General features: G+C 38.0%; 3 protein-coding genes across 3 annotated transcripts; all 3 read left to right on the forward strand.

Annotated features, from left to right (window-relative positions):
• Nucleotides 1–1184: 1184 nt before the first annotated feature.
• On the forward strand, nt 1185–13925 carry LOC137796071 (inter-alpha-trypsin inhibitor heavy chain H3-like). Its single transcript, XM_068593722.1, has 24 exons — nt 1185–1256; nt 2311–2471; nt 2599–2703; nt 2960–3122; nt 3223–3333; nt 3445–3573; nt 3690–3806; nt 3966–4134; nt 4221–4331; nt 4976–5157; nt 5291–5470; nt 5587–5708; nt 6364–6578; nt 6757–6777; nt 6859–6870; nt 8035–8052; nt 8168–8198; nt 8724–8756; nt 12316–12491; nt 12631–12738; nt 12893–13067; nt 13227–13375; nt 13599–13683; nt 13792–13925. Exons 1-24 carry the CDS (start codon nt 1185–1187, stop codon nt 13895–13897), a joined length of 2751 nt encoding a protein of 916 aa, XP_068449823.1. The 3' UTR covers nt 13898–13925.
• Nucleotides 13926–15868: 1943 nt separating this feature from the next.
• On the forward strand, nt 15869–21077 carry il17rc (interleukin 17 receptor C). The gene is made up of 14 exons (XM_068594967.1): nt 15869–15976; nt 16290–16530; nt 16737–16840; nt 17001–17115; nt 17202–17243; nt 17352–17470; nt 18103–18159; nt 18248–18302; nt 18412–18629; nt 19024–19077; nt 19169–19224; nt 19345–19436; nt 19744–19782; nt 19882–21077. Exons 1-14 carry the CDS (start codon nt 15869–15871, stop codon nt 20460–20462), a joined length of 1881 nt encoding a protein of 626 aa, XP_068451068.1. The 3' UTR covers nt 20463–21077.
• A 663-nt stretch (nt 21078–21740) lies between these two features.
• LOC137796765 (protein disulfide isomerase Creld1) lies at nt 21741–26826 on the forward strand. The gene is made up of 6 exons (XM_068594875.1): nt 21741–21854; nt 22963–23128; nt 23210–23293; nt 24608–24703; nt 25479–25619; nt 25696–26826. Exons 2-6 carry the CDS (start codon nt 22963–22965, stop codon nt 25914–25916), a joined length of 708 nt encoding a protein of 235 aa, XP_068450976.1. The 5' UTR covers nt 21741–21854; the 3' UTR covers nt 25917–26826.
• Nucleotides 26827–27121: the final 295 nt, after the last annotated feature.

The following is a 27121-nucleotide window of genomic DNA, read 5'->3' on the forward strand; positions in this document are numbered from 1 at the left end:
CCACATGAAAAATGTGAATTATTAAGAAGCCTGTTTGAGAGAACTGTCTGACATGTTATTTGTATAATGCATAGGTTTTCTAATTTATGTTTATTCAATGCTGGCCTCACAAGATCATCTGGCTCGTACAGCTATGTATGTACTATGGCTGACTTAATTCAAAGATCTCCAACAAATAATACGCTATCACGCTATCAGTTATTTCAATAGTGCTGCCTCAAAAACTACACGTTTAACACTTCCTTCTCTTGTATAACTTTTCCAAGGAGATTTTCCTCTCAAGAGGAATTTGTTGAAAGCAATACGATGATGTATCCTGGTAAAACAGAGCAGTGGCAAAAATCTACAGTCAAGAAGTAGGTTTAGTGTAATGATCCAGGCAGACTAGGGGTCAAGCAATGATGTAACCTACATTTCACATTAAGCAAGTCGATATCACCTTTGACGCCATCGTTATTTTTCAAATTTTGAGAACCACTTTATACAACAGTGGAAGTCATAATAAGTGAACTGGAGTTTCTGTATAAAATTGGTGGAGTGCCGCTTTTCAATTTAAACTGAATATTTTGTCTTTAATGCAGAATTTCCTCAATGATGAAATATAGATTGTTTTTCTTTTTTTCTGAGAACATCTCCTATGCAGCTATTTTTGTTGTGCTTTTAACAGTAAATCCTGTATTTGATCTCTTTAATGCTTGCAATGAAAGCAAGGTGTATGGTTCCTTTTGCCTGCTGTATCACCTGTTTTCCCTGCTAATCCCTGACGTTGTCAGATCGGTACATTTCACTAAAGCTGTACATACTTGAAGACAGAAATAATAAATCCATTTTTGCTTGACACCATACAATATTAGTCACAAACTGGTTTCATTAGCTTTGTCTATGTTTGCGTGATCATCTTAAGGGTTTCCTGGAGGGCAGGCTGGATCCTCAATGTTAAAGCTCACTTTGTTTTCTGGTAAATTTCAGCTTGTGTTCATCCTGTCATAAAATGTTCTGTTAGCTGCGTCTGATTCCTGGTAGTATGTTGTGTGTGGGTGTGCAAGTGAGTGGATGTTGAAATAATCGAGAAAGAGGAGTTTGCCCTTAAAAAAAAAAGCGATTATGTACACAATGATGTCCTTGTCTGTTTGAGTTCAAAAGACAGTTTTAGCCGCCTGAGTTGCACTCTGGTGTGATCCATCATGGAGAGAGCTGTGGTGCAAATCACCCTTTTTGGGCTGCTGTTGGCTTTGGCCACTACACAACCAAACAAGGTAAGGCCACAAAACCAGACAAAGAGAGAGCTGTAAGGACATTTTTCATTTATGAAATATATCTATTTATTTAGGTTAGGTTATGGAAAAACTACAGAGAATGATTTCAAGTAAGCAATTTAGTGTCCTTATTAGTCATTACATTACAGGGTTAAGCCTTAGTAAAGGTTGAGTAGTAAACACCAGTGGTGGAGGAAGTATTCAGACACTTACCTTCAGTAAATGTACTAAAACCGCACTTTGAAAATACTTTACTGCAAAAAAGTCCTGCATTCCAAACCTTTTCAAAGTAAAAATATGTCAATATTATCAGCAAAATTATCTATAAATATCAAAGGTAAAAGCACTCATTCTAAAGTAAAATCATCCATCTGTGTTTCACCAGTATATCTGCTGTTTTTTTAATTAGTACTACTTCTGATTGAACATCTATGTTTCTGTTGTAGATGTTCAAGTTTGTGTGCTGACGTTAACTACTTCATATACTACTTTATATACTAGCCTGGATAATATTCTATAATATCTTCATATGTTTGTACCATTGCTGTCCTGATAGAATTACAAATCTCTGAAAAACAGCCCTGTTTGCAACCTCATGTATTTTCCATCTGATTCAATATGGTTTCAAGAAGTAGGAGCATTTTCTCTTTAAATACAACCATAAAGGAACACTTCATCCTTCAGTTCATCACAAACATTCACATTAAAATTCTGCAAAGCTAAAGAAATACGGTTTTTACTGGACAGGAAGGCTTTTAAAACCTTTAGTTAAGATAAATGTAGAGTTCAAAAGTGTCCCTCTGAGACGTGGCGTAAATGTATATCAGACATTTTTTCGTACAGTATTGAGTAAATGTGCTGAGATGAATTTCACCACTCCAAACACTTGATGAAAAATAACAAGAATTGGGTGTTTTTGCATTGACCAATGAGATTTCACTGATGCCACCCACGCTTCACCGTCATCTGATCTTTGGTCAGCTCGCCATGAGCCAGTCAGTAAACTAAACCATTTATTTCTTTGTGAAATGTGCCTCCTTTGTTATTTGTTCAGGGCAACTGGGATATCTACAGCTTTCACATCAACTCAACAGTGACCAGTCGTTACGCAACCACTGTCATCACAAGCCGTGTGGCCAATCGCATGGACGAGTCAAAGGAAATAGAATTTCACGTCCGGATTCCGAAAAACGCCTTCATCTCTAAATTCAGAATGTATGTAAAGAAATACATTATATTTACAGAAATGTTTATTTCATTTTACATAAACAAAACGTGAAGGTTAATCATAGGATACTCAAAAGTTTCCTTCAACACAAACATTTCCTTGGTCTTTCTTCAGGTTTATAGATGGCCAAGTCTACGATGGTGCTGTGAAAGGCAAAGAGAAAGCTCAGCAGCAGTACACCGAGGCTGTGTCCCGTGGCCAAAGTGCTGGGCTTGTCAGGTATATGGATCAACACATTATTTCATTAGCTTTGTCCTTTGGGATAAAGGAGAAGAATAAGAAACAATTATCTCTTGCACACCATAATGTTTATATATGTCCTGCTGGCTATATTAACATCTTCAGGTCTCACGCCAAGACAACAAATCAAAGTGGAACTACATCTCACACCTACACTAAGGTCATAACCTGCGATGAGGGATCATAAGAATGGGGAACCACTGCTTTAATGAAATGATTATTGTGTCTGTTGCAGTTCTGTAGGAAGGACCCTGGAGGAATTTAAAACCTCTGTGACCGTGGCCGCTCACAAAAAGGTCACCTTTGAACTCACATATGAGGAGCTGCTGAAACGCAGGCTTGGCAAGTACGAGCTGCAGATCCACGCTCGACCCATGCAGCCTGTCAAAGACTTCAAGGTTTGTCTCCTGTTGCCATCTCTTCAGGAAAACAATGCCGGGGTAGAAACATCTCCCATTGTCTGAGCTTCTAACTACTTGATTTCATTCTTAATGCCAGGTTGATGTGCAGATTAAGGAGAAAGCAGGCATCAATTTCTTGGAGGTTAACGGAGGACTGAGCACCAACGCGGTGGCTTCTGCTATCACCAAAACACAAGTGGACAAACAGGTACACGCTGGATCTCTAATGTTTATCTTTTTTAACAATAAACCCGTTCATCAACTTTTATTGTCAAACTACTTTCAATAGTCTGTAAAACCTGGTTCATCCTGTTTCCAGGCGTGGGTGTATTTCTACCCGACTGAGGACCAACAGAAAACGTGTGACAGCTGTGGTGAGGAGGGTATGAATGGAGATCTGGTTATTGTTTATGACGTCAACAGAAACTCCTTATTGGGAGACATCAAGGTAGAGAAACTTTGAATTGTCTATTAGCAAAGTTACAAAATACCATACTTAAGCTACTTTATCTTCTTGTCTTTTCAACACCCTTTACTAACCAATCAAACTTTCTTTGCCCCAAGAAATCAGATGGCTACTTTGTTCATCACTTTGCTCCATCCGGTCTTGTCAGCATACCAAAAAATGTTGTCTTCGTTATTGATCAAAGTGGCTCAATGTACGGCAAAAAAATACAACAGGTAACGTATTGTGAGTTTGTGACGGATCACAGTACTGGCCTCCAGTTTGAATTCATTTCAGTTAATTAAAGCAATAAACAAAATCACAATAAATAAATATCGCTGCATGGTTTTTTTATTGAGTAAAAGTTCTTAAATGTAAATTATGTTTTTGTGCAGACCCGGAAAGCATTATTCCACATCTTGAATGACCTGGCAGTGGACGACCACTTTGGTCTTATCACTTTTGACAGCAGCATTGTGCACTGGAAACGAGAACTTGTTCAGGCCAACGAGGGCAATTTGCAGAGTGCCAAGACATTTGCAAGCAATATACATGAAAGAGGATGTGAGGTTTTAAATAAACATTTCATGAAGTGATGGGAACAGTGCACAGCAGAATGTTGGTAATGACACGTTTTCATTTCATTTCAGCCACTGACATTAACAAAGCAGTATTGGAGGGAACACGTATGCTGAATGCACATCCCAGAGAAGGGTCCGCGTCGATCCTTATACTTCTCACCGATGGAGACCCTACATCAGGTTTGAAATGAAACAAACACACATACACACACGTTAGCAAATATTTTTTAAAAGGACGCAGCGAACAGCAGAACCGTGTCAAATGTTAATTCCCGTTTGGGAATTTTTGGGTCTAACAACTTAGACCCAAATATCTGATTTCATGATTTGTGATAAAAACTTTATTTATGTTCAATGCATCAGTCGGGGTCGTGACGTCAGCATGAGCAGATTGAGCAACAATGTACAGAGCATCATTTTCTAACTATATAGACGCGAAATGGCGATGGTAATTAAGAATTTTGAGGAGCTTTGAGAATCCGTTATCAACGAGGAGAGCAGTATGATAATATGTGAGCTAGTCGACATCGAATGCCTTTTTTTAAATTGTATTTTTCATCAATGTGGGGTTCATAGAAGGACAGAACATATGACTAAGTAGGGCTGTACTAAAAAGGTCAAAGCTTTAATCATAACGTTAAAAATCTAATTATTATTATTAATAATAATTTACATAAACATTTCTGTTATTCCCCTCTCTTAAACACACTCTTGTGCCCGTGCACATACATATTTTTGCCAAAAGAGGGAATGACAGAAAAGGTCTGAGAAACTTCTATAAGGGAATTTGCCTTTTTCAAGCCCCATGTCTTGTGTCGTTGCAGGGGTGACAAATCTCCAACTCATACATTCAAATGTCAGAGGGGCTATCGCGGATAAATTTCCACTCTACTGCCTTGGTTTTGGTTTTGATGTCAATTTTGAGTTCCTCGAGACGATGTCCTTGCAGAACAATGGCGTAGCTCGACGGATTTATGAAGACTCTGATGCGGATTTACAGCTGAAAGTATTTGAAATCACTTGCTTCCATTATAAATACTGTTTACCAAGTGTTTTGCTACATTGTCAAAGATAATATTGATCATGGTTGGCTGTGGAGAGATAAACATTCATACAGTCTCCATAATGTGTGTCAACAGGGTTTCTATGAAGAGGTGGCCACTCCTCTGTTGACAGATGTGACAATGATCTATAATGGTGGGACCAATCTAACCCAGACTAGCTTCAGCCAATATTATAATGGCTCTGAGATTGTGGTGGCCGGCCAAATCACCGACAACGACATTGAAACCTTTGATCCACAAGTTGTCGCCATTTCAGTAAGGCTTGCTCATCCCTGCACACCAGCTCTAATATTTTGTGAAAGCCTTGTGTATGAATAAATATAACATGATTCATGACATGACCTGACATAATATTATTTGGACTATGACAGCGCAACAGAAGGGTGATGTTTAATGAGACAAATGCTACCGTGGAATCCAATGGGACCGTGTCCGACAGCCACATCCAGAGGGTTTGGGCCTACCTCACAGTCAAACAGCTTCTGGAGAAAGAGTGAGCGTGAAATCTTCTCTCTTTATTACCAGTAGCAACAGTGTGCGGCTTATAGTGTGTCATGGCAAAATGTATTGCGAGAGCTACTACAGAGGTAGTTTGTGACGTCAGAGTGATGTCTTTAAATTGCTTGTTTTGACTGACAAACTTTTTTTTTTTATTTACAATACTGTAAAACACAGCAAACCATCACATTTGAAAAGCTTGTACCAGAGAATGTTATGAGTTACGACTTAAAGGATTTAATTAATTATCAAAGTTGTTGAGAATTAATTTCTTAAGTAGACGACTGAGCAGAAATGATGACTGTCCCTTGCAAAATGTATTAGCCATAGGTAGCTAAAATTAGCGTTCAGAATTATTTCAGTTCTAATGTGTTGACCAAGTAAAAACTTTACATGTGTGTGTGTGTGTGTGTGTGTGTGTGTGTGTGTGTGTGTGTGTGTGTGTGTGTGTGTGTGTGTGTGCGTGCATATGTGTGTGCGTTTGTGTGTGTGTGTAGGTGTGTGTATCTTATTATAGGGGAAGCCTACAGACAGCAACTGCACAATGCTAGACAAGCAAAATATAACGTTAGCTATTGTGTAACTTCCTCATACTTTCTTGTCAAGTCAACTGTAATGGTTAAAACTCATGTCCATCAATTGTGATACAGGCTGGTGTTGTCTGGATCTGAGAAAGATAAAGTGAAGAAACAGGCCTTGGAGCTGTCGTTGAAGTACAGCTTCGTAACCCCTCTCACGTCAATGGTGGTCACCAAGCCCCAGGGGGAAGACTCAGATGTGCTCCATAAACCCAAGGAAGGTGGAGCACCAGATATGTCCAGTCACCAAGACTTCTCCGGTCGGAGAAGTCACAGTTTACATACACGTAAGAAACACAAATGTGAATTAAACAAAAGTAGCACATCTGTATGATTTGATAACAGGTGGTATTTGAAAGACAGTTGATTAATTCGCAATTCCATAAAACGTTGCAGCAATTCAAGACATAGCATAATTATTTTGACAAATAAATGTAAATATTTGTCACCATGTCTTTTTAACAGCACAATTTCATATGCCTGCAGGTAAGACGTGAACGATACACTATTGATTAATTGATAACAAGCCCAAGTAAATTAACTGTAAGTTCTCTTCTTTTTTTTTAGCTTCATATCCTGGTAAGATATAACACACATAACAATCTGCACCAACCTAACATGGCAGATACGCTTTTGATTAATTAATAATATACTGTATTTTATTCACTTTTGCACTAAATATGCATCAGACACAGCCAACAAGTTGAATAATAAATGCTGCATCTTTGCAAAAGGTTAATACAACCAATTGATGCATAGCCAACATATCAATTTACATCTCAAACATTACTCAAAAACATACTAACAGCATTCAGCCTCAACAGTAAATCTTCTCATTCCTCGCAGAACATTACATTATGTAAAAAATAACTGACGATAATTATTTTGGTTACGTATAAGTTGCGTTAATGCTTTGATTTATGCTTTGAGGGTCGTAACAGAACATTGACACTGTCAGCATGCAGATTGGTTCCCTGTAAGTCTTGTTTTCACTATCAGTCGGCCAACGGATACAAACTCCCGCGAAAAAATGTTGCTAAAAGTTGCCAGATTATGTGATTAGGGCATTTGCGTGTTGGCAACGTAGTTGTGACATAATTTGCATAAAGCCTGGGGGTTGTGTTGGTTGCTGTGAGGAGTGGCTGCCTGTGCACAGCACAAGAGGAGACGGAGAGACCATGTTGAATATTTGAATACATTTCCTGCTTCTTCCCTGATAGTCTGAATAAATTGTAAAGGTGGTCACTTCTATCAGAACACAGAATGTTATTTATTTGGCAAGATTGATATTTGTGGTCACGAAGGAGATCAACAAAAAGGGACGAAATTCTGACATTCACACTTTAAATTAATACATGCAGCTGAGAGGTTGTTGGGAGGTAGTACTGATGGTACTTCACGCCACCTAATGTATCATTCTTAGACTATGAGTGCAAGTTATTATCAAAGGAAGCCGTTTTCATCGTGTTCCGTTATTTCTAAAAAATGCTGCATCTTTGCAAAGTTCTAATACATCTAATTGATGCTTAGCCAAAATATATATTTACTTCTAAAAAGCTTTTTTAATTCAACTAAATGTGCAAAAGCAATTCATGTTTGTAAAATCTTTATGGATCAGCAAGATGAAGAGACCTGCAGTACCCACGTCTTAAGATACACTCCAGAGTGTGCAAGCTAATTTACTAATCATGAAATTGACATGTTTATCCTAATTTCATTTTGTCTTTTTTTCCTTTTTAACAGCAAGCTATGGTTTACCAGGTAAGACATGAAGGTACACATCTGCAGCGTACCGAGACATACACTATTGATTAATTACTAATATAGTGTATTTCATATACTCTATAGCTTAAACTTGGTTCTCTAATGGGGGTAGCTGAAGGCACTCCAGGGGGTAAATACTTTTGGTAAAAAAAGTATTTAAAATTAGCATCCATCAAAAAATCCTTTAAAAACAGTAATTTAATAAATGTTCAGTAAAATGCAAGTGTATGGCATGAATTAAATTTGAGATATTTTATATTAAATCAAACACTGATGGCATAGTGCTGTGTATTACATCTTTTGTTCAACCAACAATTCTTTGCACTGGTTAGTGGGTACTTGGCTGTTTAACATATTTCACAGTGTGTACATCACTGAATAATAATAATAATAATAATAATAATAATAATAATAATAATAATAATAATAATAATATAATTCAATAATAGTGCAGCAGCTGAGACGGTGCTGAAAAAAGGTTGAGAACCACTGCAAATCACAAACATTTTTCATGAGTAAATCTTTGCATTCTTTGCAGTACAATGTTTTGTTTTCATTATGTGAAAAACTAATTGAACAGAATAAATGAAGGTGGAGGAGGGTGCAAGCTAATTGACACATTATAATTCTATCCTAATTTCATGTTATCTTCACTTTCCTTTTGGTAGGTATGGGGATGTCTGGTTCTGCTCCAATGCCAGGTACACATATACACTGTTCTGTATTAACTGTATATAGAGATTAGTTCACATTTTCAGAGGGAAACCCAGAGTTTGAGGAAAGTAAGGCAATGTTTACTCTCCATCTGTATTCAAGACAAAGGTACAACTATGTAATGATGATCTTGTGAGCAACATATTTAGTTATTCTTAGCAGTAGCATCAAAATGGTTGCTCTCATCTAACAGTCAACCCTGAATTACAAAATAACTATTCAATGACTACTTGAGCAACACTTCACCAACTCGTGACAATCTGGCCACACTCGACCACTTGAAACTGACCACTCAGAGCATATTTAAATTTGTTGCTTCAAGCATGTGCAGGTCCATAAACAAAGTGGTTATAACTGACATCATCAGTGTCATCTTTGGTCCTTAGACCAGCCATGTCACACAGACGTATCTGGGATGGTGGGAATCTTGATCTCCGGATTAGTAATAAACTGAGGGTGCAAGCTAATTTGTATTTCAAAGTTATTAACAACTGTATTTTAATTATATGCTATGTTCTTTTTTTTTTCAAAGCACGCGGAGTAGGAGGTAAGACATAGATACACATCTGCATCTATTTTATACACTTTTTCACTCCAAATATGCTTTGAAAAAATGTGAATCACCACCAAAAGGTTACATGAGAAACAGATGCTGCATCTTAGGCAAAGTTTGTATTACACCTGATTGATAATTAGTCAAGATATACCTGGAGTACCCACGTCTTATGATACACTCCAGAGTGTGCAAGCTAATTTACTAATAAACTATTTTAACTATTTTAAATTAACACATTGACACGTTTTTCCTAATTTAATGAAGTAATTTTTTCTTTTTTAACAGCAGGATGTAGGCCAGTTTGCAGTACAATGTTTTGTTTTCATTATGCGAAAAACTAATTGAACAGAATAAATGAAGGTGGAGGAGGGTGCAAGCTAATTGACACATTATAATTCTCTCCTAATTTCATGTTATCTTCACTTTCCTTTTGGTAGGTATGGGGATGTCTGGTTCTGCTCTAATGCCAGGTACACATATACACTGTTCTGTATTAACTGTATATAGAGATTAGTTCACATTTTCAGAGGGAAACCCAGAGTTTGAGGAAAGTAAGGCAATGTTTACTCTCCATCTGTATTCAAGACAAAGGTACAACTATGTAATGATGATCTTGTGAGCAACATATTTAGTTATTCTTAGCAGTAGCATCAAAATGGTTGCTCTCATCTAACAGTCAACCCTGAATTACAAAATAACTATTCAATGACTACTTGAGCAACACTTCACCAACTCGTGACAATCTGGCCACACTCGACCACTTGAAACTGACCAGTCAGAGCATATTTAAATTTGTTGCTTCAAGCATGTGCAGGTCCATAAACAAAGTGGTTATAACTGACATCATCAGTGTCATCTTTGGTCCTTAGACCAGCCATGTCACACAGACGTATCTGGGATGGTGGGAATCTTGATCTCCGGATTAGTTATAAACTGAGAGTGCAAGCTAATTTGTATTTCAAAGTTATTAACAACTGTATTTTAATTATATGCTATGTTTTTTTTTTTTTTTTCAAAGCACACGGAGGAGGAGGTAAGACATAGGTTACATGAGAAACAGGTGCTGCATCTTAGGCAAAGTTTGTATTACACCTGATTGATGATTAGTCAAACCTGGAGTACCCACATCTTATGATACACTCCAGAGTGTGCAAGCTAATTTACTAATAAACTATTTTAACTATTTTAAATTAACACATTGACACGTTTTTCCTAATTTAATGAAGTAATTTTTTCCTTTTTAACAGCAGAATATAGGCCAGTTAAAACATGGGTGTACACATCTGCAGCGTACTGAGACATACACATATTTTGTATTTGGGCATATAGCAAACATTTCTCATGCTGTTTTCCCATTATGCGAAAAACTATAGACAGCAATCACAAAAAACGAGTGAGGTCACACTACATCAGTGCGTTCATAGTTATATATGTCTGTATGGATACATATCTGCACAGATGGTAAATAATTCCATTGACAAAATTACCATTTCCCAGTGTTATCCCAGTGTGCTGCTGCGTTGCTAAAGTGGTTATAACTTACATCATCAGTGTCATTGATCCTTAGCAGGGCAATCCACGGCCAAGCTATGTCACACAGCCCCGTCATGAGAGGAAGGGAATCCTGCTATAATATAAACTGAGGGTGTCAGAGGGTGCAAGCTAATTTGTTTTTCAAAGTTATTTACAACTGTATTGTAATTTCATGCTATCTTCTTTTTTTTACAGGAGGCGGTGGAGGAGGTAAGCCATAAATAGACACACATCTGCATTGTTTTAACGCAACAGATAATAATATAATCTATTACACATTCTTGATACACATTCATCTGACTGCCTGTGGGTAAAAGCTGTTTTGTTTGTGCGTGTTTTTATTTAGATACACTATTGATTAATTACTAATATATCATATTTAATATACTCTTTGTAGCATAAAGCATATAGCAAATATTTCTCATGAGTAAATCTTTGCATTCTTTGCAGTACAATATTTTGTTTTCATTATGCGAAAAATTAATTGAAAAGAAAAATGAAGGTGGAGGAGGGTGCAAGCTAATTGACACATTATAATTCTATCCTAATTTCATGTTATCATCACTTTCCTTTTGGTAGGTATGCAAATGTCTGGTTCTGCTCCAATGCCAGGTACGCATGTGCACTGTTCTCATATGACCACGAGTGGAGTTAGATTTATTGAATATAGAGATGGGTTCATCTCAGAAACCCAGAGTTTGTGGAAACTAAGGCATTGTGGCAATGTTTATCCTCCATCTGTATTTATGACGAAGGTGCAACCATGTAATGATGATCTTATGAGCAAAATATTTAGAGCATCAAAAGGGTTGCTCTTATCTAACAGTCAACCCTATTATATATGTAATATTCAAGTAGTTTTTCTAAATTTAAAGTAAATATCTTAGTTTCTTTTTTGTGATGTATGATGCAAAGCTTTTCCCGGATACTAAAAACAACTTTGTAACTTGTGTTATCTATAATATTTAGAGTTTTTAGAAAGTAATTCCTCACTGCTATTCAAACATTACAAGCTTTAGTTGCAGCAAAATCAACAAAAGTTGCAATGTCTTTATATTTTGACAGAAAATGTACATGAAAGAAAATTCCCACTAGTTTTAACTTTTTGACTTCACCGCTTTTCCAGAAATGGTTCATGACCTCGTCTTCGACGACGTTCACTTCCTGGAATCTGCAGGTAAAATTACTTTTCATTAAATTAAATATCCATCTGATACTGCAATTTGATCTGAATTTCAGTCACATCTTCTATGCCCCTCGGCCTAAACTTTCCACCAAATTCCTTTGGTAAAATTACTTGTAGGTCAATTTGAACAAAGAAAAAATACACACACATTTTCTTTTGTTTATAGTTAAAATTGTTGTTTGTGTGCATTTAAATTTAAACAACATTAAATAAAGTATGTAGTTAACTTTAAGATTAGAATGATGTGTGCATTTAATAGTTTGTTTTGAAGCTGCGGTTATGTCAGAATATGGTTGTCAATTAATACAAAAATTCCTCTTATACTTTGTATTATTATTGTATACAACTTGTGTTGTGCAAATGTATTTACAGATGTTGTTTTGGGCACCCATATGCACCTTAGCCCAGACAAACCTCCCACTATTGTGACATTCAGTGCACGTCCTGGTAAAGTATCTAATATTTGTAATTCATCTTATAGTTTATTTAAGCAATGTGTGCAAGAGTGGCACTTCACCTATAGGATGTTCTAATTAAGATAATCTGAAGGTGCTTCTTACTGCTGTGTGACTCTGTTTCTCTATAGCTCCTCTTTCTCACAGATTCTTGCTAAAAACTGAGAATCTGTCTCTTCCGCTGTGCTTTGATGTCACTGGAGAAGTTCACCTTAGACTACTTCATCATCCCAACAGAGGTCAGTAATACTCCTCTCTGTACCATCACTACTCACTTTAAACAGAGTTTTTTGGTTTTAGACTGTACTGGTACTTTTACTTCAGTGAAGGATGCGTGTTCTTGTACTGTGTATAAATGTGGTGTTGAGTTGCATTTGTTCTCTTTTGTATTAGAGCTGTATGTGAGTGGTAACCTTGATTCAGTTGAGAACGGAGGCTTCAGAAGGATTGACATCCAATTGAAGGCTGATCTGTTTGTTGAGGTTGAAACTAAAGAAATCACTGTACGAGAGGGGCAGACACTGACCCGCCACACTGGACATTATCCTGATGTCATCACTGCTGGAAGGTGACTTTGCATTAAAATAGTCTTGGCCGAGAAATAGTTAGGCACTTTGTGCTATGCAAGGTTGAAATCAGCCCAGAAAAGCGAAATAACCAATAATTTAATGCAGGGCCTTTAAAAAAACTCGATAAGAAAATTTAAACGTGGTGCATATTTTTCTAGTTTGACAGTGATTAGACGGGACAAGGAAATAGACATTGCAGCTGGAGACACACGCATGGTCATCTTAATTCATGAGAAGGATGGCGAAGAATTCCTCTGGCCGGTTTTGAGACTGAAGACATTGGACAACAACGTTTCAGGAATTTTAGGTGCGTGAAAATGCTGGATTTTATTTTATGATTTTATATTAGGTCAATACATTAAATGTATTAGACAATTCAAATAAAGTGTTTTTTAAATTATATTGAATCAGTCACTGCACCCAGCTGTGGTGGATGTGATGGAAATAATGAATAATAATATGTTGTGCAGTATCTCTTTAGGTGCATGCATCAGTGCCATTACTTCATTGTTTGACCTCTGTGTGTCTAGCTCTGAAGCCAGCAGCTTATGAGGAGGTGCAGCAAAGTCCATCAACACGACTTAAGAGCAAAGATCAGGAAATTGACGTTACCAGGTACATTTCAGTTGGTATAAAAGAAAACACTGTTCGAGAGTGCTTTAATTGTTATTAAGCCTATACACAAAGATTAAGAATTAATATGTTCATGTCTTTCTTTTGTAGGGCCAGTGCTGTTGACTACACTATCGTCTCCTCCCCGACACATGACTGCTGGCTCATGTCTGCCGAGTCTGCCCTGCAGAGACCCCTGGACGATTTCATTCTTTAACTGGGAACCACGTTGAAGCACTTATAGAGATTTCATTTGAAAATAAAAATAAGTGAAAACATAAACTAATTCATCATGGAAAAATACTTTCACCAGTTACTAACATGAACCAATAACAAAACGTATCTTCGGTTGTCTTGTATGAACTAAATTAATTAATCTAAAGGGTTTGTCAGTCAATTTGTTTGGAATAATTCTCGAAATTCTTCAAATTAAATTATATGAGATGAGGTGAAAAGTACATCTAATAATTGCAGCATTTCATGTCTGATCCAAAGTGGCCTGCTTGAACACAGCTCTTAAAGATAGATAAAATGATCACCTTTGTCTGTCATATTAACAAAATGCCACAGCTTGGACTCAACATTAAAGTTAACCTGGCACAGGCCTGTTTATCCACTATGAAAACCGAAAACGGAAGCAGTGGAATGTCACTCTACTGCTTACGTTATGTAATATGTGTCAAGAAGTAACAACACGGCTTCAAATTCATTGTTTTTTATGTGTTTGTATGGCGCAGGCTTCGTCATTTGAGCTAACTGGTTAACAGTATGTGAAGGTGTTCACAAATGTAGACAATGCACAGTGAAAAAAGAAATAAAGGGAAATGCACAATGATGCACATCACATTGCACAGTTTTGGGAATAGTAATCCAATCCTCTCTTGTCCACTAAACTAACATATGCTTTTCTGCATTCAAAACGTAACTTTAATAAAACATTAAAGGCGTGACTAACTCTCCCACATTGATTTACAAAGTAAACACAATGTGCTTTTATATTTTTTGTGCTCTGTTTGAACACATTTCTGGAGATTAATGAACAGAAAAGGGTTTGGAATTTAGTTTCACATGAAGTGGTCAAACCAGTCAAACTGGCGTTGAGGCGCTTGTTATTGTTGGGTTGCATGGGATTGTCTTTACCCAATGAACTGTAGTTCAAAGGTATGTGCATTCTCACGGGCAGGGTGATAAACCTGATAATCAAGGCACAGTTCACAAACAACAGTAAAAGTTAGGATCTTTGCCAAAACACATAACAAGACTGAGTTGCACATTGTTGTTAACTGTGACAATAAAATGTCGCTTTGTGTAAAAAGCTACTTTAAAATAACACTAAAGGAGAAGTTTGGTTTTGATTTAAAAAAAGAAGAAAAGGAGTTGAGGACTCTGACCCAGCTAGGTCGTGCTGGTTATGCTGTAATGAGAAATCCAGAGCAGGAAGTTTCTATACTATCTTAGTCTGTGCTGTAAATCAAACAAAGACAGAGAGAGAGGAGAGAGAGGGGTGAGAGAGAGAGAGAGAGAGAGAGAGAGAGAGAGAGAGAGAGAGAGAGAGAGAGAGAGAGAGAGAGAGAGAGAAAGAGAGAGAGAGAGAGAGAGAAAGAGAGAGGTGGAGAGAGAGAGGGAGGGACGTCTCTTGAGTCAAGACTGTGACGTGTTGCGTGGTTCAATTTTCACATGACTCAAACACTTCTAGGAAACTGAAAAGGTGTAGCTGGTCTGAGGAGTGGAATTGACTTACAGTGGATTAATAATCACAGTAAGTAAAACAAGATTTCTATGCGGTTACGTGTTATTTTATTTTAAATCCTAGCAGTGTTTGCTTGTTTAATGCTTGAATGTGTTTAATGAGGGAACAACCTAGTTGCCGGTGATTAGTCTAAAGATTTGTGAAAATTTGCTGTGGAGTTGTGTTTTCATTCACAGGAAATTTACGAAGACATTAATGTATGTCTCTTCTTTCCCAGGACATGACCAATAGTGGAGCCCATCAACCACGGCTCTGACAGTTTATCTCGGTTCACTGCCTACTCTGCCAATGTGCAGTTTCCGCCAGGATAATCTCAAGTTCATCAGCCAAAGGTTGAATGAAGAAGGCACGAGACTTGTTTAACAAGGTTGTCATGTCGCTCCTGGAGAAAAATGCTTCAAGAAAAATGCTGTAGGACTCAAATCATTTGCAGGCAAAATGTTTCTACCTGGATGGTCCATTTGGTGTGTTTTTCTCACTCTGTGCATGCCAGCCTGTGGTTTGGAGATTACTGGATATGACAGCCATGAAGTCATTTGCTTGCAGGTACTGATGGGTGCTAGGATACACTGAAGCAGATATTTCCTCTGCTGCAGGACAGTACATACAGCTTTTGTTGACAGATCACACTTTTCATTTCATTTTAGTTCTGTTGCAACAAGCTCACATGTTTTAATTTCCTTTTTTCTCTGTGACGTGTCTTATTTTTAAATATTAACTTAAACAGGCTGTTGTATATATATTAATCACAATATAGTCCTCTGAACAGTAAATATCTGCCATGCAGATAACATTCAGTTACAATGTCACCCATTTAAAATGTCTATTGTTTTCCACAATTCATTTTGTCTCCTTTTAGGGTATTTCTGATTGCACCATAAAGGATGAGATGTCCCTTATTGTAGCAGAGAATAATGGTGTGGGAGTCCAAAACCTGACTCCATATGCCAAGCTATGCTGCAGTGACGGGGCGCTGTGTGCATTATGTCTGGTGATAGACACACAGATCAATTTCAACCCAGATAAAGACACAGAGGATGAAGGACACTCCGGGAATGATGAAGAGGATTATAGCGAGGAGACAGTGAGAAATCCAAAAGGTATAAACTAAGGCTACATGAAGCTAACTGTCACAATATTACTTGTTATTAAAGGACCAGTTCATGGCTTAAAACATGAAAATAAAAACACTGGTATGCTCTTTAATTGTGGGTTTGGAAGTGAGTTTTAGGGGCTGTCCCTAAAGGTAGATTTTCCATCACAGTTTCAATGAAATCTGAGCCCTACCTTTTCTGTGTTGCAACAGCGTCTGTGACACTGTGTTACAGTGCAGCGTCTGCCATGCCCACGTGCAAGAAGGTGGAGTTTACGGTTAATCATGCAGCTCTTACTCAGAAGAACTGGGCAAAGGTACTGTAGACTCCCTGTGCTGGAGCATGAAGTGTCATGTCAATAGGGTGTACTGTAAGCTTACCTCCAATCTTATAAACTGTGTGTGTGTGTGTGTGTGTGTGTGTGTGTGTGTGTGTGTGTGTGTGTGTGTGTGTGTGTGTGTGTGTGTCTTCTATAGTTTTCTGTGGTGATCAATAAGCCAGCTGGGGTTTCCTTCAGCAGTCATGTGAATGTTTATTCTTCTGGATCGTCACATCTAAATCGAGAAGTTATCGTTCCTTCTCTAGATGAAGGTAAAGTTTGGTCGTTTTACTCCAAAGCACCTGTTGAACTCATACCCGATTAATGTGCTGACACATACTGTATCATCTCTGTTCAGTGTGCTCCCAGGAGCAGCAGGAACGTGTGGAACAGTGCAGAGGTAAATAATTCACACACTATGCGTTTGTTTTCCTTGTGCCCTTTTGTTTTTGTATTTTTAGAAAAATAACGGAGAAGTCAACCGTTCTTTTTCTTTCCCTCCTTTTAGTGCCCAGACTGAGCAGTGTAATTAATCAAGAGAAGAATCAGGTGGAGCTGCAGTTTGCGGGAAGGAATACAAGTCTCCCATCTGTGTGCGTCCAGTATGAGCAGAATGGACGATGTCAGGTCAGTGTTGTATATCAGTGCCTAATTTGGTGGCGGTAACAGTTTGTTATTTTATTTTTTTGCTTTTGCTGTGTTTTGCTTGTTTGTTTACGTATTTTGATGATTTGTGCAAGTAGAAAATGGCAATATAACAACCTAATTATTGGTTTAGTGGTTATGCATTCACATTTAAGTTAAGGTGTAAGTACTATTTGCACAATGGTCACTTTAAGATATATTAAGATGTACTACTGGCATTATTATTACTTGTGCTTTATTACATGAGCAAGATTCTAAATGCTCTACTGTCAGATAGTTTGATATATCAATGCATTAAATTTGCAAAGTAATTAACTAGCAGTCCCTAAAATAATCTGATTAGTTATTTTATGAACTTTTTCTTAATAAAAAGTTGTAAAAAAAGTTTTAAAAAAATTCTAATTGTTTGATTTGTCCAATCAGCAGTCCAAAGATACTTAAAAAGATAAAGCAATATAATTGATTTTCTGTCTCAAATGGAGTAGTGGCATAATATTTCAAAAGTTAAGTAAAGTATAAGTACCTACATCACCTGAGTGAACGTTTGGAGTGACTCTCGACCACTGGTTTGTCTCTCTCGTTAAAGCTATGATGTGTTTAATGTTTCTTTCCAGAGATGGAACAGGACGCCCATCCCACTGTATTCTGTGACCCCCTGCATGTGTCTTCAGGTACTGGTACTTGAACATCATGAGTAAGTGTTGTGTCTATGCAGACCTATATGACTGATGTGTGTGTGTGTGTGTGTGTTTTGTTTAGGTCTGGAATGAGGACGAGCAGAGACGCTCTCTTAGCTGCCCCTTCAGAAACACAGGTGCGAGATCTCTTTTCTTTACGTTTGATTTTGATCTTTCTGAGTTGACAGGGTGAAGGGCGGGCAGTTTACCTTTGAATTGCTGATGTTTCCTACGTGTCCACTTCAGATTTCCTCCAAAGGAACGTATGGCAGAATGTGTCAGTGTCTGTGAAACAGGGCCAAATGAGCGACTCCGGTGCAAAGCTGTGGTGGAACCTGTCTGCTCCCTGCAGGCTGGAGGGTGAAGTGTGGCCCTGCCGCAGAGAACACAGCTGCAGGGAGATAAAGGGCTTTAGACAACAGCTGGAAAAGAGCGCATGGCAACAAAACAGAGAGGGACAGTGGGTAAGACACTTTAATACTGAACCTTGTACTCCTTATTTTCAGACTTCAAACCATCGCTTTTATTTCCACAGAGCTTTATGTTTGGAAGAAAACATCCTATCTGAAAGGGTTACATATATTCTGTATCAGCTTGTCTCAACTTAGAATGGAAGCTATATACTATTTACTCTGCCTGAAATAAACATGATTGTTATAGCTGCACCATTAAATTAATTGGAAATATTTTGGAAGTGTTTTGCAAAATGTTTTTAGAAAATTTACACAAATCGTAAAAATCATTGGAAACTGTGGGATCTCTGCTCAAATCTAAAGTAACGTTCTGTTGGTTTGAATGACGCCTGGATATACAGCACACGTTTTAAATGACTAAGATGTATAATTGTGTCCTCTTCAGGAGAAAATAGGAGCGTTTGAAGAAATCCAACTTCAGCTTTCACCATGTGTGATGGTAAATCATTTGCAAATGTTCTTGTATGAGTCATATGTTGATTCAGTTACAGATTATGAATAACTTATTTGTGTTTTTTTAATGTGTGCAGGTGAAGGTCAAAGGAATCGGAAATGAGCTGGGTCCATTCTGTCTAAATAACAGTGAGTTCGACACAGTTTATAATACAGAAACTGGGGCTGGTTGGGACATATTTTGACAAAATACAGCACCTGTTTCTTGAGCTTTTTATAAAACAGGAGTTTGTTTTGTACTACTTGCAGCTAGCAGGTGGCGCTGGAGTCTCCTGGTTGTTGGCATCATGCTGCTGGTTTGCTTGACACTGCTTGCATTTTATCTCCTTCATGACTTTGTCAAGAGTGAGTTTTATTAATTTATGTTTGCATTTAGTGTGTTAAATATGAAATAACAGACTGTATGCTACATAGACTTTCTGCTCTGGAATTTCTACCCAACCCATGATGAAATATGCATTTCCCCAAACATTTCGCTAAAAAAGGCTCTTTTTATTTGCCCCAAAGATTAAATATTGTTTACTATATTAGGTAATTGTTCATAAAGTCTGCACTAGCCTACTTACACAAATGTTATGAATTATTTGTGGAAGTGAAATGACAAAAATCCCTATATTGTGAGATTTACTCGTTCATTTTTGGATTTTTATAGAATGGGTCTGGAGCTGGCGTCATGGCGGATTAGTAAAGAGTGAGTAATTTCTTGTAAGACTACTTGTAAAGAAGAAAATCATGAAGTCATGATGGAACAACTATTTGACATACGGCTCCTTGTTTCTCCTCTCTAAAGTTGGCAGAAAGGTTCATGTGGTGTTGTTAAGCCCCCCAGATATGGATGATGGTGTTTCGGAGTCAGTGTGTCGACTCGGTTCCCAGCTCTGTCACAAGGGCTTCAGCGTGTCTGTGGACCAGTGGAGCAGGAAGGAGCAATGCACTATGGGGCCTCTGCCATGGCTGCACTCCCAGCTACTGGAACTGAACAGCCGGGGCGGCCGAGTCGTGCTCGTCTTGACCCGCAAAGCCTTAGAGAGAGCAAAGGAATGGACCCATCGGAACACAGAGGTTATCAAGACAAAGGGGGACTACAAGGGCCTACCTCAGATATGTTCCCCTTACTCGGATGTCTTCACGGCCTCCCTGTCCTTCATTCAAGCGGATAAGCAGAAGGGCAGAGCTGGAGAACGTTTTCTTCTAGTGACACTTGACTCCCATTCAAACAGTGACAGGAGTTTACCAGAGCTGCTTCAAGGTCTGCCCTTGTTCCAGCTTCCCTCTCAAACCCAGGCCCTCTTGTCTGAGCTCACTGTAGGAAGGACTTGGAGGGGGTGGAGGGGGGGGAGGAATCTCGTTGAAGAACATGGACAGATCTGACACCATCAGGTGGATGGAGAGCAAAGACTAAAGAGGGGCCGAAACAGCAGAAGGCCTCCTACGGGAAACGTGCAGAAGTTGAGGAAACTTGGTGACAAAGCATTGAAAGCATCTATACATTATTGCTGCTCTGTACATGAAGGACTACTTCATCTAAATTATGCATGAGCTAAACATTAGACACCACTAAAGGCTGGCTTGCAATGATCTATATCGCTGTTATTCTCCAGAAATGCCAACTACAGTGGATTAGTTCATCTCTCAATCGGGTTATTTCCAACTTCACTTCCCTGCCTGCAGTTTTAGCCCCATTATTTTTTACTGAAAATGTTAAATGACTTTTGGAATAATGGCATTGCAGTTCTTATTACGCATGTTACTTCATTGGGAGAAAACAGTGTATTTTTTATTGACTATTTTCCACTGTGGATGTCATATGCTAGTAGACATCGAAGCAAGTATTACACAGTTTCTGGGACTGACTCAAATGTTTTAGATAAGATACGTTTTTTCCAACATGGAAAACAAAAAACAGAAACAACACAAAAAGAAATACTGTCGAAAAAAAGCATAATAAGGATATACTTTTATGGTCCTACTTCTTTTTATAACTAAAATAATGTGCTTAATGTTTAAAAAGTATGGACACAAATACTTGTCTTTATGGTTATTGTATAGAGTATGACTCAACAATTTACCTTAGTGTACATACAATGTAACTTAAATAACTACCTTAATGTTTATCCTATTTACACATACTATAAACAAAAAACCTCATTCATTTGTACATGTTTTTATTTCCCTTTTTCCAATTAGTTTTAGCTGAAGGTCACAGTGATTGGAGGGTTATTCAGATCACCTGTTGCACAGAGCGTGACCACTGGCTCCTGATTAAGGATTGAGAACAGCTTGGTGCATTTCTTCTCGTGGCCAATCCGGGTGTGACAGCGCCCATTCTTAAACGAGGAGAGGAATTGCGCATCTTGATCTTTCCTTGGCTTGCCCCCCACCTCTCCTGCTCCACCACCACCCAGACTAATTATATCCCTGTAGCCTACTGTATGTTATCTGACAACACTTGTCTAAAAATAAGTGTGTATTTTTGTGCATGGCGGATCCTGGATTGTGATTGGTCTTCTCTCAGACAAGGGCAGTGGATCTCATTGGTGTAGTCTAGTGTCAGTTAAGGGACGCAGAGAAACGCTTGTATACTCATTTCCTGACATCCCGGAGGGGCGGTGCTGTGAGGATGTCACATGCTACGCCCGCTCGGGATGTTTGGTGAACAATCTGTTATCAAACAAGTTGTGAAGTTTGAGAAGCACATGTCGGCTGCATTCACGGCTTTTAAACCTTTATAAAGACAACACAGTTCAGACTCAGCAAATAGAGGTAAAGAAAACTCTGAACGCATGTATTTTGTTTGTTTTGAGGTACAATTAAATGTGTGATTTAATTATGTAATAAAATATGAAGTATTGTTTAAAAACATATTTTAAATGGAAAGAACCCATCTCAGATTTGTATTGACCAATATAATCTAATAATTTTCTCATGGTGATAATGGGACAACATATTTTGAAATTCCAGTGCTTCAATGTACTGTTACAGTCACTAAAAGTGCGTGTTTTTGCTCAGGTTTTTGCAATAAGTGTTTGACAACATTATGGAAATAACCTTTCAGAGAAACAACAAGGTGTACCTTACTGTTCCTTTGATCCTGTCTGTTCGGCTCGTTTTGATAACCGACTGTAGGGAGCAACACGTCCAACTCTTTAAATCTTTCCTCCTCTGTGGGTCTTACAACGTGTCATCGCACCCACAAGAACCACCAGTGTCCACAGCTTCAATGCAGCACCTGGTTGATCCTCCTAATACACGCGGCCATCGAAATCGATATCTCATCTATGTGGTCAAAATCATCAAACTATTTAGACTACTATTCAAACTATTCATTTTCACATTTATTTTACTTTTACGTATGTATGTATGTATGTATGTATGTATGTATGTGTGTGTATATATATATATATATATATATATATATATATATATATATATATATATATATATATATATACACATTTGAAAGACATCATTTGCGATTCTGTGGAACGGACATGAAGTCATTTCAGAAGCTATTGTCCCTATAAGTCAGTATGAGTAAAAAAAAAACTAAAAAAAACGTGCAAACAAGGTTCAGGTTGAGAAATACCTATGCACAGTTGAGTAATGTAGGCTACTTGGTTACTTCCACCCTCTAGTGGACAAACAAACAGACTTCACTCTTATTTGTGCCTTGATCACCAAAATAATCAGCAACTTCTTAATCAGGATGATGGGATATAAACTGAACTATATTGTTCCAAAGGTGAAGCTCTAAAAAAAATCCTTCACATGTTATTTTGCCAGCAATGTTCTATTATGATCCCAGTTTGAGAGCATCATTTAACAAACCAGGGTGTGTGAGAAACGTTTTCTTGTGGATCTGATGGGACAGATGGGAGAACGGATGCTTCACCTGCTGCAGGCAGCTTGGCTGTTGTGTCTGCTGGCTGTCCAGGTGCACAGCTGTCCAGATACCTGCAGCAAGTGTTCAGGCCCAGAAAACGACCAGTGTGAGGAATGCAGAGCGGGATGGACACTCCATATTAACACCTGTGTAGGTACTGTATCCCAAGCATGCATCCCATACATGTATGTAATAAGACAAGCAGACGTTCTTCATATGTTTGGATCTGTTTTAGACGTTGATGAGTGTGGCACCGAGCTGGGTATCTGTCCTACAAACGAATACTGCTTCAATACGGACGGATCATTTGAATGCCGAGGTCAGTAATTTTAGAATCGTTTTTTCTAGATGTAGAAATTAAATAAATGAACATAAACAGTGCTAAGAAAAATGGACAAATACAAATCACTATTTATTTGGCCAATGAACAGCCCTAAACATACATATATATATATATATATATATATATATATATATATATATATATATATATATATATATATATATATATATATATATATATAATTTAGGAGTGGTATCAATAAAAACGAAGCGGCAAATCCACTTTGGAAGATTGGGATTTCTTTACTGATAATTTACTTGAACATTTAATGAATCAGTTTTGGAATGTTGTGTCTATCCCCTTTCTATTGATTAACTCATTGACTGATTATTGTTTCAACACTTATCTAGGCAGATGGAGCCCCAAACTGACAAAAGGTGATAAAAAGCTGTCAGACAAGACCAAAATATATCTAAACATATCATTATGAGATACTGTTAGTCATAATTATACCAGTATTAACAAAAACAACGCTATCGCACACCAACCTTTTGATAAAATAAATCTATGTTATCTTTCACAAATTTATTTTCAAACTCCTGAGTTTTCCTTTGTCATGGTCTTAACACAAAAACTCATTTAGCAATGCCCTTTTGTCCCTGGACAACATTGACATTTACATGATAATGAGATAGGTGTGTCAATCTATAGACAGTGCAGGTTGTGTGTGTGTGTGTGTGTGTGTCTGTGTGTGTGTGTGTGTCTGTGTGTGTGTGTGTGTGTGTGTGTGTGTGTGTGTGTGTGTGTGTGTGTGTGTGTGTGTGCGTGTGTGCGTGTGTGTGTGTGTGTGTGTGTGTGTGTGTGCGTGTGTGTGTGTGTGTGTGTGTGTGTGTGTGTGTGTGTGTGCTAGCTTCCTATCTGAGACCTATAAAGCTACACCAGCCATTATAGATCATATAATCACTCATATAGGGAATTGTTTGCTGCTGAAGCATCGCTGCATTCACTCTTGTAACAGTGAAGTCTTTTCGTGCCTTATTCATGTAAACGATCACAAAGTTAGATTTTGGTTTAGTTTGTTTGTTATTAGGAGAAAGGTTATATTATATCAGTCACATCTACAAAAGTTGAGCACGACACAATAAAGTGCTGCAAGTCCTTCTGTGTGGCCCCTGATGATCACTGTGGAACCTGCCCAGTAATCTTAACTTCCCAACTAAGTTGCACTTTTGGACCTCAAATATAAAATAATACTTTCAGTTAATTCTTCGCCGATTGTGTTTTGTGGCATTTTTAACTCTTATAGATTGTTTTGTAAATAGATTAATAAAAAGATCTCTCTTTCCTCAGACTGTTCCCCGGCCTGTGTGGGCTGTATGGGTAGTGGACCGGCACGCTGCAGGAAATGTGCCTCTGGGTTCACACTGACAGGATCCAAATGTGTGGGTAAATGCCTAAAAGAGAATATTTTGAACTACACTGCTCAGAAAAATTAAAGGAACACTTTGAAAACACATCAAATCTCAATGTGGGTAAAAAAAAAAAACATGTTGGATATCTATACTGATATGGATAGTTTAATGTCTTCGGAATGAAAGGATGCCACATCTTTTGATGGAAATAAACGTTTCAGCCTAAAGAAGGCTTATTTTTATAGACGCCCCAAAAATCAAAGGGAAAAATGATGTGGCAAGCTAGTCCATTTTGTCAAAATTAAATTTCTGCAACTCAAAATGTAGACCTCTACAGGCTAGAGAACAGCAGTCTGACTGCCGGTAGGTTCCTTGAACCCATGGTCAGACCCTACGCGGGTTCAGTAGGTCCTGGGTTCCTCCTGATGACAATGCCCGGCCTCATGTGGCAAGAGTATGCGGGCAGTACCTGGAGGATGAAGGAATTGATGCACTTGAATGGCCCTCACCATCACCTGACCTAAACCCGATAGAACACCTCTGGGATAATATGTTTAGGTCCATCAGACGCCACCGGGTTGCTCCTCAGACTTTAGAGGAGATCACTGATGCCCTCTTAGAGAGATCTGGGACGGCGTCCCACAAGACTCCATCCACATTGCGATCTGATGTGTTTTCAAAGTGTTCCTTTAAATTTTTTAAACAGTGTATTATTGTATCAGCATACATTCGTGTGAGGAAACTCCCCATAGAAACTCCAGTAGGTCTCTGATGAGATTGTATCATTTGTCTCTCTTTGTTTCTCTCAGATATAGATGAATGTAGTGTCAGGGTACTCGCCTGTCATGATCTGGATGAGATTTGTACCAACACAGAGGGCTCTTTCCGCTGTGACTGTGCTCAAGGCTTCATCCATAAGGACGCTGCCTGTGTGAAGAATCAGCACCTTAGTGGGTCCCATCAGAAGCACAATCATGTGAACTAACCTCACCGCATCGCAACCTCTTAAGTTTGTCTCTTGTGCAGGTGATCAAGAGAAAGGTCTCTTTGAGGATATCCAGGACGACGAGGTGGAGGTGCTGCAGCAGATGCTCTTCGGGATGGTGCTTTGTGCTCTGGGCACACTGGCTGCGAAGGGAGATTTGGTCTACACATCTGTATTTATGGGAGCAGTGGCCGCCATGGCAGGGTACTGGCTTTCTAACAGGGGAGACCGTTTATTAGGCAGCTTCTTAAAGGGACATTAAAGCTTCAAAGTATTCCGAAAAACATTTCATGTGCCACTGCTCGGCCTAACAATCATAGTTCAGACAAAGCAGATGTATAGTGGTATGATATACTGTATAAGTTACTGATATGAAGTTAGCTTCAGCTTTTAAGTGTCATTCTGTAATATCACAGAGCTATGTAAGATGAGTGGGAAAATGTATTCTTGATCTTTTAAAAACTACTTTGACAAAGCTTATTTCGAGGTGCACTTACGAGCTTTGTCTGGAGATTTTCAACTGTTTTTCACTGTCTTCATCAGTACTTTGAGTTTGCTTTGTTGTCACAAACTCCAATCACTGAAGACTGTAAGATGCTTTTGAAATCAGTTAAAGCGTAAGACTTATTGTCCAAAGAGGAAGAAAAAGGATTAAACGACTGTACCATTTTCCTGTGCCGAGTTAAAAATTAGTCCTAATCATCTCGTGCTTTTCATTGTTTTTCGAACAGCTATCTTGTTCTTGTTCATTTAGAGCCACCAATGCACAAAGTTGTCATTTGTAGCTTGATTAGAGATGTTGAGAAATATTGTATTAGATTTACTTTATATACTACATCAGTGACACTGTATTTGCACTCTTTAAATATAAAGTTGTAACATCAAAAATATAGTCATTTTCTGCCACTTTTCTCAAAATTTGTATTAAGAATATGAAACAAATAGTTGTCCTATGTTGACACACATACCCAGATTTTATCTTTCTTTATTTTAAAGGGTCCTTCTGTTGTTAATGACAATATTTTATTTACATCTGTTATATAAAATAGCACTTTCTGTATCTGAAAATCCAATACTTTTGATAGAATTTAATTGTGGATGTATAAATAGTTATTAGCGTCATTTACTCATTGGCTCAGTTGTTGCTCTTCAATATGAATATTCTATTATGAAATTTAAACTGATATAAAATCAATGCAACATTTGACTTGTGTGCTTGTTTCCACAGTATCATACCATGCATTTAAGTTCAATGCTATGATCGTATTTCAATTAGGATGGACATACAATTTAACTGATTTAGTAGAAAATCTCAAACAAAGACAGAAAGAAAGTCACCTTTATTTGATGGATATAAACAAGCTGGCCAACACTCAATAGTAATATTCTGATACAGCACATACAATAGCAAACTGGGTCACTGAGGACAGCCTCCTAGGTTTAAAAAACAGAAAACATCACAGAGTA

The sequence above is a fragment of the Clinocottus analis genome, unplaced genomic scaffold (genome assembly GCF_023055335.1).
Source record: "Clinocottus analis isolate CAN_PGR_092001 unplaced genomic scaffold, fCliAna1.0.p SCAF_3, whole genome shotgun sequence".
Classification (NCBI taxonomy): Eukaryota; Metazoa; Chordata; class Actinopteri; order Perciformes; family Cottidae; genus Clinocottus; species Clinocottus analis.

Bases quoted from the DNA above. Each gene is read 5' to 3' on its own strand.
- il17rc (XM_068594967.1), top strand. From the start codon at position 15,869: ATGTTTCTACCTGGATGGTCCATTTGGTGTGTTTTTCTCACTCTGTGC. The intron at 16,841-17,000 runs GTACTGTAGACT...TGTCTTCTATAG, and splicing joins CTCAGAAGAACTGGGCAAAG to TTTTCTGTGGTGATCAATAA. The intron at 18,303-18,411 runs GTGCGAGATCTC...TGTCCACTTCAG, and splicing joins CTGCCCCTTCAGAAACACAG to ATTTCCTCCAAAGGAACGTA.
- LOC137796071 (XM_068593722.1), top strand. From the start codon at position 1,185: ATGGAGAGAGCTGTGGTGCAAATCACCCTTTTTGGGCTGCTGTTGGCT. The intron at 3,807-3,965 runs GTAACGTATTGT...GTTTTTGTGCAG, and splicing joins ACGGCAAAAAAATACAACAG to ACCCGGAAAGCATTATTCCA. The intron at 8,199-8,723 runs GTAAAAAAAGTA...TCCTTTTGGTAG, and splicing joins CCAGGGGGTAAATACTTTTG to GTATGGGGATGTCTGGTTCT.
- LOC137796765 (XM_068594875.1), top strand. From the start codon at position 22,963: ATGGGAGAACGGATGCTTCACCTGCTGCAGGCAGCTTGGCTGTTGTGT. The intron at 23,129-23,209 runs GTACTGTATCCC...GATCTGTTTTAG, and splicing joins CCATATTAACACCTGTGTAG to ACGTTGATGAGTGTGGCACC. The intron at 23,294-24,607 runs GTCAGTAATTTT...CTCTTTCCTCAG, and splicing joins CGGATCATTTGAATGCCGAG to ACTGTTCCCCGGCCTGTGTG.